The following is a 21,229-nucleotide window of genomic DNA, read 5'->3' as shown; positions in this document are numbered from 1 at the left end:
AAGGTTATCAAATATCTAAGATATCCTGGAAAAATATATTGTGGTAGAGTGGAGCAATCATTACTTTTAGGATCAGGAGACTTGAGTTTGAGACTCAGTTCTACCATTAATTAGCCGTGTACACCTGGGCAAATCGTTACCCCCTCCATGGGCTTCAGTTTTCCACTCTAGACTAGACTAGAGAAGATGGGGCCTTTAGCAGAGAAACTTGCTGTACAAATTCTTTTCCAGTTCCCTGATTTCCTTTTAATTTTGTCTGCATTGATTTTCTTTGTACAAAACTTTTACATTTCATGTAATCAGAATTATCTATTATATTTCTTGTAATCTAAAGTATCTTTCAGTTCTGACCTTCTGTAGCAAATGAGCCTATGAGATGATGAGAGGCACTCATGAAAAGTTAGTTAACATCACAGAGTATCTATCTGAAAAATGCTAAAGGAGGGAAATAAGTACCAAGCACCATAGAACTTCAGAGAAATAAGAAAGTGTTTATGGACTGGGATAGTCAGGGAAGGCTTTGTAGAGAGGGCAGGACTTGAGCTGGACCTTGAAAGATGGATAGGGGAGAGAGAGAGAGAGAGAGAGAGAGAGAGAGAGAGAGAGAGAGAGAGAGAGAGAGAGAGAGAGAGAGAGAGAAGCAGGAAGGTATTGCAAGTAGGATAGGTAGCAAAGGTGGGAATATAAGAATGTCTGTCACATGGGTATGGTCTGTTTTGATTCAATTAATTTCATTTCCATTCAATCCAATCTAGTTCATCAACAAGCATTTATTAAGCACTTGCTTTATGCCAGGGACTGTGCTAAGTGCTGGTGATGTCAAGAAAAAGGAAAAAAGAAAACCAGTCCTTGTATTTAAGGAGTTTACATTCAAATGGAGGAGACAGCAAATAGAAACCAGAAGATACAAGATAAATAGGTGGGAGATAATCTAAGAGGGGATGGCATTAGAAGCTTGTTGAGACCAGAAACACATCCCAAAACACCTTTTGGGCTAAGATGCTATAGTACCTAGAATCAGTTCTCTTCCATGGCTGGCTCAGAGGTTGCATGATGGGAAATAATGGGAGGCAGATATGGAGTTAGAGAGGTGGGGGAATACCAGGCTAAGAAGTCTGAATTTGCTTCCCTCTGCCCTGGGGAGTCAATGAAAGGTTTTAGTGATGTGATGAAAGGTGTACTTTTCTCATCTTTATATCTCTTGCAAACCCTAGCATAATGTCTTGCTTATTATATGTTAACAGATATTTATTGGATACATGTTTCAAAGGAATACTAAGAAAAAATATTCAAGACTAGGAAAAATATGGGTGAAAAATTTGTCTAGCAGCAAAAATATATGGGGGCCTGAAGACATTCCTATTGTATAGGCTGGGTAGCAGTAAAGGCATACTGTTAAATGGTCAATTGAATCTCGCATCTAGTCTATTTATGGGAAACCATGTACCCCATTAATCCCAAAGGGATACTGTCACAGAAGCTAGTTTGGCATTCTGGGACCTCCCCTGTGCTCCAATGGAACATGTTTATGTACTCTAGACATTGACTTCTCTCAAAGGCTCTGATGGCTTGTGTAATCAATTCCTTTTCTTGCTTTCTTTTTTATTAATGTGGCAAATCTCCACTTCTAATGCAGCCACATGATACATAGATATTGAGAAAACTGGATCAGGGTGCTAGGCTAATAAATTCTCATTGGAAGGGGTTTAGGAAGTTGCATTTGGAAACCTGAAAGGAGCTGTCTAAAAACAGATGGTATCTGCCTGATGTGGCATCTGGGAATGTATTCTTTGTTTCTGAACCATGCTTAGATTTCTTCTGACTCAAAGAAACATGGTCAGTCTTTTCCAGGGACAAAGACCTGGCCATCTAGGAAATGCCAGCCTCCTATCTGGCAGAGTCATGGGCCGATGCATTGGAATTTGCTTTCATCTCCTGCCCCAAGCTGGCAGGTGGGTGGCTGTGAGCACAGAATGCTAAGCATGTGAGGTGCTTGTGCCTGGAATTCTTAGGGAACAGCTCGGATAGGAGAATCAAGGTGAAAAAGCAGAACCTGACAGCCGTGGGGCTTGGGATGATAATCCCATCTGGGGATCTTTGTTGCAAATCCCTCCAAAATAGGAGATGGAGAGTCTCTCCAAAGTTTGCAATGCAGTCAACAAAAATGATTGAGCCCAGAGCGTTAGCAACAGCAGCCAACTGTCCAATAGGAATTAAGTTCCTTAAGAACGGAGACATTCATTTTTGTTTATGTTTCTATATGCCACTGCCTAACAGTGCCTGGCATATTATTAAATGCTTATTGATTGATATACTATGCCTCAGCATAACTGGCTAATTTTGCTTCACTTTCTCTAGTCTTTGAATCCCCAGAGCCTAGTAGAATGGGTGACACATGCAGATGCTTAATAAAGGCTTAACGTTTGCTTGACCTACCCCGCATCCAAGCCCAACTCTCACTACTTGATCTTTTCCATATTCTCACTCATTCAATTTATTCTGCAAATATATGTTGAAGGTCAACTATTTGAGATGACAGGCCATCGATCTACGCCAAAAGAAGTAGGAATTAAGTAGCAGATTAGTAGACTGTAAGATCCTTGAAAGCAAAAACTTTTTTCTATTTATATATTTGTATCATCCACAGCCCCATCTTTGTACTGTACCCATAGCACATGCTTAGTGAAGTTTTAATGACTGAATGTCAGAATTGAGAACCTTAGGTGGTAGTCAGACATATACAAGGGGAAGATACAGCATTCACACAGATGTCAATCCTAGGTTATAAAGAACCTTATTATATTCTTTTGTTTCTAGTAAATGTTGCATAGCCACATCTGGTTCCTGGCTGTGTTTGTGATGGAACATGGACCAGTGGTTATGTGGCTAAAGTACAAGCTCAGTTAGAGAGAGGCACATATGGAGAGATGTAGCAAGGTACACATGGAGATAGGAATGGAGAGAGGGGATAGAGGAGGGAAGGAGAGATAGAGGGAAGAAAAGAATAGGAGGAAGAGAAGAATGAAGAGGAGAAAGAAAAGGAGAAGGAGGAGGAGGAGAGCAATGAGGAGGAGGAGGTGGAGGAGAAGAAGGACAAGGAGAAGAGAGGAGAGGTTAAGAGGGGATTAAGCAAGTATTGAATATGAACAAAGCAGAGCAAAATAGATGGAATACTAGGGAGTGGGTGTGAGAGAGGAAGACAGTGTAAGTATAGACCCTCTTTGTTTAGATTGAGTGTGTGAGTGGAGTTGTGGGTGTAAGAAGAGAATAGACAGGAAGATGAGGAAGGGACAGATCTCCTTGCTTGTGAAGCTAGGCAGAGAGACTGTTTGACCCTGGGTTCAAGGGCCAATTTCCAAAGAACAGGAATAGCATTTTGGGAATTCTGATGACAAAACCTTGGCATATGTACAATATCTGACTGATACGGTTCTGAGATCCAATAGTTTCTCTGCAGAAAAAGAAAGTGTCCAGGGAATGAAGAGGGGCAAATGAATGGACCTAGAGCTGGCATGAAAACATATGTGTGCAGGTTCACGCCAGAATGAATGAATGCATCAATTAAGTTAATAAAGTGAGGCTGCCTAATTACCCAGGTCTTCTGAAAGTAAAATTAGTTTTAAGATACTTTTTAAAAAGGACTTACATTTAGAAAATCAATCGATGGCCCAGGAAAGAGTAGTCTGGGGGGGGGGGAGGAGGGAGAGAGTGGTGCTAGGAAATCAAAGAGAAAATGAGGAGACTCTTTTTTCCAAAAACGTCAGATATCACTGTGCTCCTGCTGATCAACTCAAAATGAATGTAATTTGGTATCTGTTTAATTCTGTCTTTCAGGATGGAGATGTTTGTTCTCTGATGGGTGCAGAGAGGGAACTGGTTCTTCTTCTACTTGGCTATGTGTGTTCCCAGGACATATGTTCTGTTCTGGGAGAGAATCCCCAGACATTGACATGTATTTATAAGTAAGGTGATCTGTAGGTCAAACGGTTAAATATGTCAATCATTCCTTCTCTCCTCCCTAATTTCCCTTTCTAGGACTGGCCACGTGTCCTTTAGCATCGAGTTACATTTGACTTATTGGAAGCCTACTGGGGCTTTATTGTACCATTGAATTGAATTGAATTGAAAGTGTTCAAGTATTGAGTGAATGCATGTGGTCAACCAGAATCAGCCGGGGAAGCTTTAGGCATGCCCCAATACACAGAATTGTAAGGTTTGAAATGCGCTTTAAATATGTCATCCACTTTGATCGTCACAACAACTTTATGTGCCTAGACACTGAAGTTCAGATTGTCAAAGGTCAGGGGTGGGATTCAAACTCAAGTTTCTCCTGACTTAAAGTCTAGTAGTCTTTCTACTGTACTGGGGCTTCCAAACCTGGGGCACATAGACCCCCTAGGAGATATAATCTTGTGTCAAGAGAATATGAAGAATATTTGGTAAAACAACAACAAAAACAACAAAATTATTTCTAATGAAATTAGCTAATCCCTTGATTACTTCTTTGGGGCATATAGATGGCAGAGGTGTTAAACATAAGCCCTAGGCCAATAACTGGCCAATAGCATTCCCCAGTGTAGCCCAAACCAGATCAAAATATAATTGGAAAATATTTAACAAATAAATAAAATTGAAATAGAACAAAGATAATATTAATATATGGTTTCCTAAGTCAATATGCATCTGTAGGGATTCTTATGTATGATTTATGAATTGGACATTGAATGTATTTCCTTTCATATTGACTATCCCCAGCACAGTGCCTAGCACATAATAAGAGCTTAATAAATAAACGTTTGTTGACCAATTGGCTGATTGAATAAGAGGGAAGAGTAGGTTTATTGGGAATCAAAAGGCAAAGTCACCAACAGAGGTTGGGAACACCTTTAAAATGTAAGTGTCTCTGAAAGGGGGTTTCACTTTGAATTGTTTCAGTCATCCACATCTTATGTAAGTGAAGGATCTGAAGGCAAATTTTGATGGTAGGGAGGAAGAGTTAGTTGTAAGGGTACCAGTTGGTGGAGAGGTGATGGCACCAATGTCTATGTGGAGATAAAGGGCTTACAGAATCAATTAACTTTTATTAAGTACCCACTATGTTGCCAGGTACTCTGCTAAGCACCGGAAATACAAAAAGAGGCAACAAGGGGCTTATAATCTAAAGAACTTCATCTACTTCATTATTGGGCCTTTGGGTTGGTCCTGACCCTTAAGCTGTATGTAGAGTATCTCCAATGACCCCAGTCACTATCTTTAGAGCTGGGAGTCATCATTGCTGATGTGTATTCACAGACTTCTTTGTCACTGTTTACCTTCACAGCATCCTGACTCCCTATTCCTCTGTGCATTCCAGTCTGTATGGGTAGGACCCCCCTGGCAGCTGTTAGGGCACAGGATGGCAACAAAATAGCTTGCCAGATGCTGCCTGTGTCCTTGAGAGAACATCCCCTTCCCCTAGCCAATGTGTAGTTCTGAGAATCTTCCTTCTCACTCCATTACAGGAACAAAGCATATACAAAAAGGTGTCTCTGTACTCTTCTTTAGAAATTTAGAATTGATCTGTTTTACTAATTCCTTGTGGTTCATATTTCATTTCCTTGGGCTCAAGGTTAGAAACGAAAGAGACTGATGTTCTATCCCTTTCCAGGAAATATCAGAAATCTAGTTCCTATCTCAGGAAGAAAAGCCAGTCTTTGTCCCTTGTAAAGCACTTAGAATAGTACCTGATGCACAATAGGTATTCAGTAAATGCTTGTTCTCTCCCCTTGTCCTTCTGTAAAAAAACAGCTCAAAGCTCACCTTCTCTAGGAACTTTTCCCTGATGTATTTCATTCACTTCATTTTTCTGGACTGTTATAATAGTTTCCTAAATGGTCTCTTCATTTCCAGGCTCTCTCTTCTCCAAACTATCCCTCCCCCACCCAGCTGCTAATATGATTTACGAGTAAGAACACATCAGTTTTTTCCTTGCTCAAAAACCTTCAGTGGATCCCTTTCACCTCTAGGAAAAAGAAAATTAAAAAAATACAAATGCTTTACTCTTTTATTTGGTCTTTCTTTAGTCTTTTCATTTATGGTCTCTTTACAATCTGCCTTTCCAGGCTCATTTCAGGAGATTCCTCTCCAAGCACTCCATGCTGCAGTTAAAATGGATAATGTGCTTACTATCCTGTGTATCTGAGCTGTGTTTTTGCGCAAAATTTCTTCATTCATGGAATATCTTATCTCCATATCTCTACCTAGCCATAAGTAGAGCCATAGAATGGAAGGGGACTGTAGGAATCATCTAGTGCAACTCTCTCATTTTACAACTGAAGAAACTGATACTTAGAGAAGTTAAATGACTTAACCAAGGTCACAGAGTAAGTAGCAGAGTTGAGACTGAAGTTGAGGTGCAAGTGTGGTTGCAAGTCCAGTACCCTTTCCTCCCTTCATCAAACTGTTTCTTGTTTCAAGGCCCAGAGCAGGTGGCATTCCCCATGGAATCTTCTGTGATCCTCTCCACCAATAAAAAGTAATAATGTCCATTGAATACAAATGTAACAGTACAAATCCCCCTAATAAAAGGATTTATTCTGTAAAATCTGGATTCAGTCAAAAGGCCACTCCCAAGGACCTAGAATGCCACATATGACCTCAAGGCTGCAGGTTCCCCACTCCTGAATTATGTTTCTCCCAAAGACACTGGAAAAAAAGGGAAAGGACCTATTTGTACAAAAATATGATAGCTTTTTTTGTGGTGTGGCTAAGAATTGGAAATTGAAGGGATGCCCATGAACTGGGGAATGGCTAAATAAACTGTGGCATACGATTGTGATGGAATGACAAGATGGCAATGATGAGCAGGATGACTTCAGAAAAACCTGGAAAGATTTACATGAACTTATGCAAAGAGAAGTGAAAAGAACCAGGAGAATGTTATACACAGTAATAGCAATATTATTTGATGAAGAATTGTGAATGACTTCGCTATTCTCAGCAACACAATGATCCAAGACAATCCCAAGGATTAATGATGAAGCAGACTATTCTCCTCCAGAGAAAGGCTGAAGCATGCTATTTTTCACTTTATTTCTTTCATTATTTTTCTTTTATTCGAGTCTTCTTGTGCAAATTGACTAACATGGAAATATTTTACATGATTGTACATTTATAACCTATATCTGATTGCTTACCATCTCCGAGAAGGAAAGAAGAGGGAAGGTGAAAAGATAAAATTTGGAACTCAAAGCTTAAAAAAAGAATGTTAAAAATTATTTTAACATGTAATTGGAGAAAAAATAAAATATTATATACTTAAAAAAGAATGCTAAAAGAAGTAATCTGTTTTCTCAAGCTTTCTTATAGCTCTTTGCCTATATCTCTATCATATTCTACTTTGTACCAAACATTTGTGTACATGCCATGTACCAGTTATTAGAATATAACCACCTCTAAGGCAAGAACCGTGGCATTTTAAATGTTATATCCCTCACTGACAACAAAGTGCTTCAAATTTAGCAGGTTCTTCATAACTGTTGGACATATGGAACTGTGCAGAATTTACACAGTACCTGCACAGTATTTTGGCCATGATCCTATCTTGCTTTCTGATTGTTATAAGGTCATCCTTATAACATGTGTGTTCAGATTCCCTGCCTGGTAGACAGAAAGTTCCCCAAAGACAAAGTCCACTCTTTTATCTCTGTTAACATTCTTTCCCCATGGCTGATCTAGTACTCAACGTTCAATAGGGGTGTCAGGAAAAAAATGTCAATGCCAGTCACCTCCTCTCTACCCTCTGCTAGGTCTCACTGAATAACACAGATAAAGCTAGTAGCAAAGGGGAAAATTTCAAGCTATGTGTTTTTCTTGAAATCACAGAAGCAGAGAATCTCACAGCTGGAAGGGAAGCCATGCAGTACAATCCATACTTGAATAACAATCCCATCTACATTCCGGATACCTGGTTATCCAGTTCAATTTGAAGACTCCCAGTGATAGCTTGCCTCGGTAGGAAGAGGCAAGGCCCAGGATACGGAGGAAAAGGGAATGAATAGAGGCTCATGGATTTACTGAATTGTATCCTTTACCAAATTCTCAATCAATATTGTTGGGTATAATGGAGGATGGGGCAGACAGAATAGAATATTTGTTTCTTGTCTCTTGAGGTTTACTGGCAATAGTCCATATTCTAAGTGCATCTTTGGATGAAACAGGTCCAGGGCACTCTAGTGAGAAGGCTCCCAGAGTCCTCTAAGAACTGTAGGCTCTCAGACTTTGAAGGCTCCTTGAAGACCTTCTAACCCTGGATGGGGAACCTACAGCCTTGAGGCCACATGTGGCCCAAATTTCATCCCAAAGAAGGGTTTGTTCTGTGAAGTTTGGACTCAGTCAAAGGGTCATACCTGAGGACCTACAGGGCCAAATGTTGTCTCAAAGTTGCAGGTTCCCCACCCCAATTTAATGCACTCCTCCTGAGTAATCATCCTCCATACAAAGTCTCCAGAAAGAGGTCATCCAGACTTTTCTTACCAACTTCCACTTATAAAGAACATAACGGTCTCTTCATACAGTCCATTTTGGACAATTCTGGAAAGTTTTTTTTTATATGGAACCTAAATCTACCTCTGTGTAACTTCCACCCACACATGCCATATACCAACTATTAGAATGTAATGTACTTGACGAAAAGAACTGTGATACTTTCAATTTCTATATCCCTTACTGAGAATATAGTGCCTGAAACTTGGCAGGTGCTTAATAACTTTTGGACAAATGGAACCAAGTAGACTTGGGCAGCTAGGTAGCTCAATGGATAGTGTGCTGGGCCTGGAATCAGGAAGACTCCTCCTCTTGACTTCAAAACCAGCCTCAGACACTTACTAGCTATCTGACCGTGAGTAGGTCACTTCACCCTGTTTGCCTCAGTTTCCTCATCTGTAAAAGAAGCTAGAGAAGGAAATGACAAACCATTCCAGTATCTCCAGCAAGAAAATCCCAAATGGGGTCATAAAAAGTTGCACATGACTGAAACGACTAAACAACAAAAATAATTTGCATCACATACTTGCACAATATTTTGTCCCAGTTCTGTCCTCTCAAGTTATAGAAAGTATGTGTAATTCTTCTTTTAGATGGCAAGCCTTCAAATATTTGTGGATAGCTATCATCTGCCACTCCTCCCCCGACCCTGTTCTTGGTTTCTGCTCTCAGGGTAAGCATCCTGAGTTCCTTCCATTGATCTCACATGGCAGGGTTGAGTCCTGTTACAATTGAACTGAATTGAACTCAACAAACATTTATTAAATATTGACTATGTGCTAAGTACTCTACTGGAGGTGAGAGATAAAAGGAAACACGAAGTACATCTTAGAGTCAGCATAGTAGGAGTCTAGATTTGGACTTGAGGACCTGGGCTCTGTCACATCAAGCCAAGAAACATTTATTAAGCACCTACTGTGTACCAAGCATTATACTAAATACTAGGGATACAAAGAAGGTGGAAAAAACCCAGTACCTGTGGTCAAGGATCTCACATTGTAATGGTGGCAAACAACTATGTACAAACTATACACATACACACACATATTTGCACACGCATTCAGGATAAATTAGAGATAATAAGGAGAGGAAAAGTATTAGCATTAAGGGAGATTGAGAAAGGCTTCTTGTGGAAAATGGAATTTTAGCTGAGATTTGAAGGAGCTATAGAAGCATTGTTTTCCTGTCCCATGGTAACCGTGGGACCTTAGGCAAATCACTTGGTTTTCTTCTGGGCCTCAGTTTCCTCACCTGAAAAAAGGAAGGAGTTGGATGAGGTGCTCTCTGAGAGCCCCTCTAACTCTCAATCTATTTTTTGCAGTTTCATGCAGTCCCCTTCCTCAGGGAACCTAATTTAGAGTAGCAAGGGAGTAAGAAATAACATGACTATTCATTATTCATTTCCTTTGTGTGTGGTTTGACCAGGTTGGAACCAGCTTCTATTGGCTCATGAGAGCCCAGTTGTTTAAATTTTCAGTGAGCACTTAAACCTCCAAAATTGGCAAATAGTACAAATCAGGGCTTGATGTGTTATTTTGTTGGTTTTTAAAAAATTTTATTGAAGGGGTCATCCCTTGACTCACTTCTTAAAGAGGCCTATTTATTGAATGGACATTGTCTCACTCAAAGTGAGAACCTGAAAAAAAACTTAGACCTAAAAGGGCCAGGGTCTCCCATTGCATCCTGGGCCATCTCTAATCATCCTGATGAACATCGTGCCTCTGGACCTAGATGGGTCTGGAGGAGAAACTGAGGCTGGTGGCCTTGCATGGTCCTCCCTCACTCAAATCAAAGTCAACTGCAAGTCATGTCATCTCCTTGATATCATGGTCCTCTTTGAGAACAGAGAACAAACCAAACAACCACCTGTTGATTTCTGGACTTCAGAAATTGATGGAGAAAATATTAATAATGTGGATGAAACTTCCAAGTGTGTCCTGGGTTTTCAGGGTAGTAGTAATTAAAAATTAACTAGCATACCTCGGCTTGTAAATGACCTTCATAGATTATGAATCCAGTCACTGCCCTGTATGGTGAATGTTATATAGATGCTACTGCAGGCTCCTTGAAGAGCTGGGGTGGTGGTGTGGATGCTTAATTTTAAAGAAATGAAATGATCTTACATGTGGGGATAACGAGAGGATGTTTGTAAGAGCTCAGTAAACCCTAAAGCCTACATAAATTCCAGCTGCTACCATCAGCACAAAGTTATTGTTTTAGTACTTAATACAATTACTATTAACTAATAACATTAATTTCTTTTAAGGTCAGCACTTTCACTTTCATTCTGGTGGAGAATTCCCCATGGAGAAACTCCATCCACTGACAGAGATTTCCTCTGTAACTCCTGGTCTTAGAACAAGGGTCCTTAATATTTTTCAGTTCCTGTTTCCTTGGGTTTTCAGTAAAACTTCCCATACCACAGGGAGGGGATCCAGAGCTTTTTCTACTACTTGGAGGAGCATCACCCTTGCACCCTCTTTTCTTTGAGCTGGGGATTGGGTAGAGGTCAGCCCAGAATTCTGTTCCTGAAGGAGAGTGGTGAGATTGCCACTTCTGGAATGGCTACAATCCATGTTCAAATTCTGTTTAATCCAACAAGTCCTGACACACACTGGTCATATGACTGCATTTTAATGTCTACACACCCCAGGAAAACTCTCTCCTACTATATGTTGCAAACATTGGCTGATCTTACAGATGAAGAAGAATTTCTTATACTGATGAAGCCACAGATCTGCATGAATATAGAGATATAAGTATATACACACATGTACATGAGTATATATGTGTTTGTACATGTGTGTTAAGTATACATGGAAAGCAGCATGGTATAGTGGCTAAAGATTGGACCTTGAAGCTGGGAAGACCTAATTCAAGCCTTCCCTGTGACATATAATGACTGTGTGACTGAGCAAATAACTTTATGTCACCCCATTCTAGGCAACTCTCAAATACTATAAGTTGCCAAGAAGGTGCCAACCTGTACTGATAGAAAAGGGTGGTGGTGTGTTTTTTGAAATCACAGGTCGACTTCCTTACCTTATCTAATGTAATTTTGGACTTTATTGATCCTCCATCATGCCCCCAGGAAACTCATCATTGGAAAATGTTCTCATCTTGCAAGATCCAGTCAAACCCCATTGTTACCCTCTGCCTCTCTGATTGGAGAATGAAGCTATGAACTCCTCCTTGGAAGGAGATGGAAGTGGATTAACATCTCAGATGTTTCATTTTCCATCTAGCTCACTCATTTTGGACTTCTTTGATTTCTTTGGCAGCAATAATTTTGGATTTCTTTAGCTTTCCCATCATGCTCCTACACTCCCCTCACCCCCAGCTCTTCGGCTTTCTTTGTGTATTATCTCACCTCATTAGATTGTAAACTCCTTGAGAGCAGGGCCTGTCTTTCTTGTTCATATTGGTATCTTTAGCATTTAGCCCAGTGCCTGGCATGTAAGAGGCCCTTAATAAATGTTTGTTGACTATCAACAAATGTGTGTGTGTGTATATATATATATATATATATATATATATATATATATATATATATATATATATATATATACATATACATACACACATATATACACATACATACATACATATATATGTATATATATATATAAACAGTAGAACCTGAGCAACTTTATTCCAATTACTTACAGGCATTTCAGAGCAAACTTTAAGAAACAGAACAAAATAAACAAACCACCTTCTCAACATTCCTAGGTGACTTTTTTTTCCTTCTGTGATCCCTGCCCTCTGCTTAAGAGAAAGAATCTCAGCTCCTTTTATGAACCTGCACAACCATGTCAGAATTTTCTCTTACCTATGTAGAATCAGAGAATGTCTAAGAGGGAAGGGAGCTCCGACAAGATCTGAAGTCCACAGAAATGACTTATCCAAGATCATGCTGTTAGAATGAGGAATTCTATCAGGGGTAGGTTCTAGGTCTCCTGATTCCCAGTCAGGTCCTCTTCCTGTCACAATGAATGAATTCCTTCCCAATTATCCAGGGCTGCTCAGTATCAAAGCCTATTAACTATTTCTAATGACCAAATAGCCAGCCCTTTCCTATTCTTTTGATCTCTTAACTATTAGAAAAAACAAATAATCAGGAATGAGAAGGAAAATTCAGCTTTCCCATGTTTATAGTTTTCACTTTCTACTCTAAGATCGTTCTTTTCCCCATGAGGAAGCTTCACATGGCCTCTTCACCAGGAAAAGGCAAGATGCCATGTTTCTTTTTCTCCAATCAGGAGGAGGAATTGTTCCATTTTTCTCTCTAGGAGAGTATTCTCCAATAGGAAGAAGGCATTTATCTACTTTACTCTCTGGGAGAGTATAACATCTTTCCTTCTTTTGCTCGGGCCAAGACCTATCTGGTTAACTTACATTCCTTTCCTATAACTAGAACTGCTTATCGGCTTTGATTAGCCGATTTCCCTTAGCAACATCTTAGCAAATGACTTCCAGAAAGCTTGGAACGAGCACATCCCTAACAACAGAAGGAAACATTTTCAAAAGAAAATAGCTAGTGAATTAAAGAGGAAATAAACAGATTTCATCACACTCCCCTTTTAGGAGTTGGCAGGATGGACCTGGCCTAGTGGAGGAAACTTGGATCTACTCAGAGCCACATGCCAGGGATTGGATCTCCATTTTTTTCCCTCTGAAGGTGAAAAGGGCTTCTCCTAACTAACTCGGGCCTTCTCCCTCTTTTCTCTCTTCAACTTGGAGGCTAACTGAGGAGGTGGAAACCACAATAACAACAATAAACATTTCACTGAATTTTGTTAGATTAGTTCTATAAGGAAGGTTAAAGATAATTCCATCCAATACCAGCATTTTACACATGAAGAAGCTACACAGAGCTCATGATTTGTCCAAAGACACACAGGCTGTTAGTGACGGGGTTGAGATTGGCACCTGGGTTCCCTGACTCCAAATCTGGCTCTCTTTCCTCTATCTCAGAAAACACCAGTAGGCAAGATGCACAAATGCACCAAGGACTTACCCTCTGCTCCTGTGTGGCCACAAAAGTCTGGAATCCTGGTGCCACCCCAAAGCCCAGCTCCTGGACAAAGGGTGGCTCAGACTGACTGTGAATCTGAACTTTCACTCCAGCTTCAAAAGTCGTTTCCTCTGGAAGAAGAAATAGGAAAGGCAGAGTAATTTGATTAGCAGCAATTGAATTCATGAAATCTTGGGGTCAAAACATTTAAAGGGACCCCCTCCCCCATGCTCATTTATCTAGTCTATTTTTGTGTCTCAGTTTCCAAATCCATACTATGGAAATAACTGTGCAGCCTATGAGTCACTCGTTAATTTCCATTTAGGACCCACTGAATAGAAGTCTGAATTGCCTTCTGGAAATTAACTGCAAACCTCCTTTAATGCCCATAAACTTCTCTTAGAAATCAAAATCTTTTTTTAGATGTCCATATTCTACAGGTGTTGTTATATAGATATGGAATGCATCAATCTCTGAAAAACTGAAAATGAAAATTATACAGAGGGGAATGAGGTACATGGTAGACGTGAGGAGGCTACAAACTAAAACCAATGAGAAACTCCAAAGAAGAAAAGGAGCAAAAAGTGTCATCAAGGAAATGCATGATAGGAAGAGAATGAATGAAAAAAAAGTACGATGTGTTTGGTCATGTGGTAAGGGTGGGAGACACCAGGTAGACATTCTAGTCTGGGAGTCAATAAACAATTAAGTGGCTACTCTACGCTAGACTCAGGAAAAGGACAGTTCCTGTTCCCCAGGAGCCTACAATCTAAGGGAGGAGTCACCATGTAAAGAACTATATACAAACAAACCATGTACAGGAAAAATTGGGCACAATCAACAGAGGAAAGGCACAAGAACTAAGGACAATCAGAAGAGGCTTCCTGTAAATGGTGAGGTTTTAGTTTGGCAGAGACGATCAAGGAGAACGTTGCAGGTATGGGGAAACAGTGGAAATGTTCCCAGTCCAGCGATGATGTATGTTGTTTAAGGAACAGGAAGGCGCCCAGTGTCACTGGATCTCAATGTATTTGTGTATATGTGGAAAGTGTTGCATTGTCTAAGAAGGTTGGAAAGACAGGGGGACAATTTATGAAGAGTTTTGAACTACAGAGGATTTCATATTGACTCATCTTTTATAACTGACTCACCATGGTTCACACAGCTAATTATTTTCCAAGCAAGAATAATAACAGTTCTATTAATTGTAGCAACATACTAATTCTGGATCTCACCTTGGTGTGCCACTTTAGAGTTTATAAAAAGACTTTCTTCTATGTTCTCTCACAGGATCGTCATAATGACCTTGGGAAGTAGGGAACATATCATACCCATTTTAGATACGGGGAAGGTGAGACCTAGAGAAACTAAGTGACCTAAAAAATGCTTAATGATTTGCCTTGCCACCCACTCACCAACCCCCTATAGAAACACGGTGGAAGGATAATAGGATCTAAGGGGAAGTAGCAGGGTGTGAGATAGGTAGGTGTAGGTGGCCTGTTAATGGCAGAGCTTTTGTTTAATATCCTCCCCTCCCCGCTCAGGGGCAACGGCCTTTAGGAGGAAGTATTGGGAGACTATCAGCTGGCTCATTGTGCAAGTCACGGCGTTCAGCTAATATCCATAGAAATTTGAGGTAGTCAGAGAGCTCTGAAGATAGTTATTTCTCATTAAAGTAATTGCAGCAAAAGTCAGTCTGAATAAAGAAACCTGAATCAAGTATTTGAAAAGAAATGCATAAAGGGATGAAAAGAAAGAAACAGAGGATGATCAGTGACATGTGAGAGAAGATGGGAGGAAGACAAGATGAGATGAAGGACAGGAGGATATAGGAATTAAGAAAGGTCCCTGAGGACTCATAACTCAGACCAAGAAAGCCAAGGTCAAGCTTCAGTGCAAGAGAACACTGAAAGTCACTAAAGTAGGCTTGGAGGTAGGGAATCCTTGGATGGAGGCAGGGAATCCTTGGAAGCCATCATTCAAGGTAGAGTGGCTGGAGAGCAGCCAGGTGAGCAGGTCAGAGCTAGAGAGCCCAGAGCAAAGGAAGGCATTCAAGGGCCAAGAAGACAGTCAGGACCAGGACATTTATATTATACAATACATACACACATATACACATACATAGACATATATACACATGTATTCATACACATATATACACATACATATGTATATACATACGTATATATGTGTATGTGTGTATATATGTATATGTGTGTGTGTGTATGTGTGTGTGTGTGTGTGTGTGTGTGTGCGTGCGCACCAGAAGTTGGGAAAAAGGTGGAAGATGGGGCAAATGGTCAGGACTTTGGATAGGAAGCCTGAGTAGTGGACAAGGCATGCCAAGGAAGTTAGACAGGGGAAACAGTCAGGACTTTGGACAGAAAAATTGGGCAGTAGACAAGGAATGTCAAGGAAATCATGATACTCAGACATTCATTTGTCCCAAAGAAATGCTTCTGCTTGGTCCAGGAATTCAACTAAATTCAATATGCACTTATTAAACAGTTACCAGTATAGAGAAATGTACTAGATACTGGGGGAGCTATACAACTTAGATGATGTTTCACGAAGCTTAAAATTTATGACACTTGAACTGAAAATAATTACACCAAAAAAGGGCAGCATTGTACTGTAGCAAGAACACTAGTTCTAGCTTTGAAAGACCTGAATTCAAATTCCCCCTCTTCCACTTGCTACCTGTAAGACAGCAATTTTCTCTCTGATTCTATTTCCTAATCTGTATAATGAAGGGGTTGGGGCCGACCTTCTCTAAGGCAATGATGACAAACTCAAAAAGAAATGAATCCTTGCAGGCTGCATATTGACTTAGAAAACTACAAATTATCATCATCTATGCTGGATTATATTTTTCCTTGTTTGGTTAAACATTTCAATCTCGTTTGGGCCATACTGTGGAGTTTTGCAGTCCTTATTTTTCAGTCTGGCACCTGTGTTCTGAGGTCACATCCATCTAGAGATCTATGATCCAAAAAATGGGTTGGAAAAGAGAGAGTGTAGAGGCAGGAAGAGCAGTTAGGAAGCTGTTGCAATAATCCAATGTCGATGAGGGACTGTCTTAGGGATGGTGGTGAAAATGGAAAGAGACACAAGTAGCAGAAAGGAGTGATATTTTAGAATTTAAAAGGACTAGCGGCTAAGGACAAGCTTCTCATGAAAACAGAGGTCAACCTTTCAAATATCAATTTTATACCAGTGTTATGATATGGGGGCATGCCATGGAATATAACAGTCTCTGAAGAATTAATAATATTATCACACAGAGAGCAACGGAAAGGCACATGGTAGATGGTGTGGGCAAATAGGTTACAATATATCAGAGAAGGACCCTGGAGGACTGGAATAAAAAGATATCAAGGACTTATGTAATAATAATTCATGTCATTTATTAAGCACTTTATGATCTACAAAACTTTTTCCAAATATTCCCTCATTTGACCTTAACAATAGCCCTCTGAGGTAGGGGCTGTTATTATCCCCATTTTATAGATGAGAAGAGTGAGGCTCAGAGAAGTGAAATGACTTGCTCATGGGGTTGCATAGGTAGTATGTGTCTGAGGCAAGATGTCGATGTAGGTCTTCCTGACTTTTAAATCTGACATTATCTATTATGCTCCTTAGCTGCTTCATAATTACATGATAAAAAGATCAGTTGGTTCTATGGAGAGGGTGGACAGTCAGATTTCTCCACTGGCATGCATGAGATATCAGGAGAAATTAAAGAAGGGTGGTGAACATGGGGATGACATGGACAAAGCCAACCAGGAGGGGCAGGAGTGAATTGCTATCTATAAGGGGTTGTAGAGGAAAGAGAAACATCAGGTGTAAATATCTTTTTGTTATTGTTGTTGCAATTAGGGTTAAGTGAATTGCCCAGGGTCACACAGCTAGTATAAGTATGTGAGGCTGGATTTGAACTCAGGTTCTCTGACTTCAGGGCTAGTGTTCTGTCTGTTGTGCCACCAACTGTCCTGTAGACAACGTTTTAAAAAAGCAAAAGGGACTGAGAAAAGAGGCAGTAATTTCATAGAGGTGTGAAATCCAGGGAACCAGATTAAAATATAATTGGGAAATATTTAACAAAAATTTTTAAAAATTAACATCTTCCATGGGTATTGCATTGCATTGTATCATATTATGCAAATATAATGCTAATATGTGGTTTTCTAAGTCAATATGTGGCCATTAGAACTTATGTACAGCTTAGTGGCTCTCATTCCTATTTGAATTTGATGCCATTGATATAACTGATTTGGGATAAGATGGGCAATGAAAGATTATTTTTTCAGTTAAGATTGAGGAGGTTTGAGCATGTTTATGGGCAGGACCCTATGGTGAGGGCGTGATAGCTGATGTAGTATGATTCTTGCAGCAAGATCCCAGGAGAGCTGGGAGGGAAGGGCATGAAGGGTACAAGGGGAGGAATTTGCCTTTGTGAGCAGGAGGGATGCTCCTTCCTCTGAGATCAGACAAAATGACAGGAGAGTGTGCAATGAAGACTAGAAACTGGGAGAACTAGAGATGGGAAGTTAAGAAAGACTCCACTGGATGGAGCCAATCTTTTCAATCAAGTTGGAGGCTAAGCATGCATGCATGTGTTCATGAATGCATTCATCCAAAGGGCAGATCTAACAATGTCACCACCCCTCCCCTCACATGAAATCTTCAATGGCCCCCAATTACTTCTAGGACAAAATGCAAACCATTAAGCCTGATCTTTCCCAATCTGCCTCCCAACTATCTTTCCTATCTTATTTCATGGTACACATTCCTCTTGACATATACTTGTTCCAATCAGATCGGACTGTTCACAATATTCTACCTTTCATCTCCATGCCTTTGTACAGGCTGTCTCCCCATGCTTGGAATGCTCTCCCTCCTTAGGACCTTGTGTCTATTTTGTATTTACTTGTGTTCAGGTTCCCCCTGCCCCCTGCCAGTAGATATAAGTTAAATGCAAGGTGGGCAGCTAGGTAGCACAGAGGATAGCGTGCTGGGCCTGACATCAAGAAGACTTAAATTTAAATCTAGTTTCAGACACTTATCAGCTGTGTGACCCTGGGCAAGTCACTTAACTCTGTTTGTCTCAGTTTCCCCATCTATAAAATGAGATGGAGAAGGAAATGGCAAATCATGTCAAGAAAACCCCAAATGGAGTCATGAAGAGTTGAACAGGACTGAAATGACTGAACAACCACAAAAATATAAGGTCTTTGAGATGAAAGACAGTTTGCTTTTTCTCTTTCCGGCCTCAGCACCTCATACAGTACCTTACACATGGAAGTTTCTCATTCATTAATGACATTCACATCTTCTTCAGTGGAACCAAAGTGGTCTACTTGCCATCCCTCACATAGGATATCGCTCATCTCCCATTGCCATGCCTTTGTACCAGTTGTGTCCCCAAGTGTCAAATGAATTCTTCTCTAGACTCCCTAGACTCCTTCGAAACCTCCTCTAAGGCAATGATGCCTTTCCTGATTCCCTAAGCTCTCAGTGACTCCTCCCATCTGTAAATTACCTGCATGCATTTAATTAAGAGCATCAACATGATATAGCAGGGAGAACACTAACCTCATAGGAAGAAACACATGGGTCCAGGTCTCACTTTGGGCAGAACTGGCCACGTGATCCAGAGCAAGCCAGCAACAATCACAACTTACATTTACATAGCACTCTGAGGTGTGCAAAACATTTTCCATATGTTTTCTCATTTGATACTCACAACAACCTGGGAGGTTAAGTGCTATTATTATCCCCATTTTACAGATGAGAAAACTGAGACAAAGGTTAAATGAGTTGTCTGGCATCACACTACTAATAATTATCTGAGAGCTCCCTGACTCCGGGTCCAGTGCTTTAGTCACTGTGCTACCCAGCTACCTGGCGCCTGGACCAACTCTCTAGACAAGAAGGGTAATGCTTGGCATTGGAAGAGAGAGTCCCTTCATTTAGGAGTTCTATACATCAATGAAATAGCAAGCACAGTCCTTAATTTTTAATATATACTTATGTGTATACCCCAGTAGGATGCTCCTTTAGGGGAGGAACTATTTTATTTTTGCCTTTGTATCACCAGTGCCTAGCTCAGTGTTCGACACATGGTAGATATTTAATAAATCCTTCCTTTCTCCCTAACTTCTCCTCTCTTTCCCTTTCCCTCTCTCTTCCTTTCTCCTTCCCTTCCTCCCTTTCATCTTTTCTTCTTTCCTTTCCTCCCTCCCTCCCTTCCCTATCAATGCTTGTTAGGTGAATGACTGACTTGTTGGATGAATGAGAATTGGTTGTATTTCCCCTTACCATGAGAGAGTTTATGGAAGATGGAAATCAGTTCAAATCTTTCTATAGAAAGGGCTTGCATTTGAAGAAAGAGACACTGTTATGGCAATGTTAGGATTTCAAATATGGCTAGAGCTTAGATTAGCTGAAAGCATAGTCTGTTTGTCTCAGGAGACTATGGTGGTAATGTCAAAATTCGATTTCACGAGATATTTGAAGGCACTAAGAAGGAAGACCCAAAATATGAGATTAAGAAAGCTTCTATTTTAGCAAGATCTGTTCTAAGGGCTGGACCATTAGCTTTCAAGGGAAAATGAAGAGACATTTGCATTAGAAATGATATAGAGACAGGAAGATGTGTGTGGGTCAATGGTGCATACATTTGCACCAGAGGAGAGGAAGGGTGATTTTCCCAGGTCGGGTTTAAGGCATCCTGTAGGATAACAATCGTAATAACTGGCACTTATATAGCACTTTAAGTCTTCAGTGCTCTTTTCATCTTATCTTATTTGAACCTTACAATAATCCTGTAGGGGGTAGGGGTTATGAATTTCTTGGCCCTGTCCTTTCAGAGAAGGTGATAGTCATTGACTTCTACTCACACAGGCTCATCAAAGGAATACTCACATTAAAAATATTTCAGAGAGAAGCCTGACTCCATTAAAAAGCATTGAGCAATTTCCCATCCCTCAGAAAAATGGAACCATCCCCATTTTGTTGGGTGAGGAAATGGAGGCCCAGAGAGGTAAATGTTCTGCCCAGAGTCACACAGCTAGTAAATATCATAGAAGGATTCGAACCCAAGTCTGCTTGACCTCAAATCCAATGTTCCACCCATTGGACCAGCTCCCTGAAGGCAGGGACCATTTCAGTTTTTTGTCTTTCCTTCCTCAGTACCTGGTACAGCCTCTTGAATATAGAACATTTTTCATGTATTATCTTACTTGATTCTCACCAAAACCTTGGGAGGTAGGCTCTATTATTATAATACCCATTTTTATAGATGAGGAAAATGAGGCTGAGAGGTGAACTGACTTGTCCAGGGTCACACTGGAAGCTAGGAAGTGACTCCAGCAGGGCTGGAACTTGGCTTCCTGACTCCAAGTTCGGCATTGCACCCACGGCAGATGCTCCTTGAAGGTAGAGAAGCTATTGCAGACTTTTTTTGCCTTTGAAGCCCCCAGCTCCTGGCACATGCAGAAAGCAAGGACTTCATATATGTTGGATGAATTGTTTGGATCCTGAAGAATCTAGAGGCATGTATTCAAGGAGATCCACAGGCTGTTGTCACGAATGTGCTTGGCCAACAGAGTTGTCAGTTTGGAATTAACTTTAAAATTTTTAAATTTTAAATCTTAAAATTTGAATCTTTAAAATCATATTGTGCCT

At 40.3% G+C, this 21,229-nt stretch overlaps 1 protein-coding gene across 1 annotated transcript in view; it reads right to left on the bottom strand.

Annotated features, from left to right (window-relative positions):
* The window catches only part of LOC140527776 (acid-sensing ion channel 2-like), a 370,541-nt gene that overhangs the window by 78,888 nt on the left and 270,424 nt on the right, over window positions 1-21,229 (bottom strand). Inside the window, exon 3 of the mRNA XM_072644950.1 lies at window positions 13,544-13,671. Coding sequence (XP_072501051.1) covers window positions 13,544-13,671 — 128 coding nt within the window. The remainder of the gene's footprint in view (window positions 1-13,543; window positions 13,672-21,229) is intronic.

This window comes from Notamacropus eugenii, chromosome 2, assembly GCF_028372415.1.
Source record: "Notamacropus eugenii isolate mMacEug1 chromosome 2, mMacEug1.pri_v2, whole genome shotgun sequence".
NCBI lineage: Eukaryota > Metazoa > Chordata > Mammalia > Diprotodontia > Macropodidae > Notamacropus > Notamacropus eugenii.
This window is presented reverse-complemented; position numbering and strand designations above follow the sequence as displayed.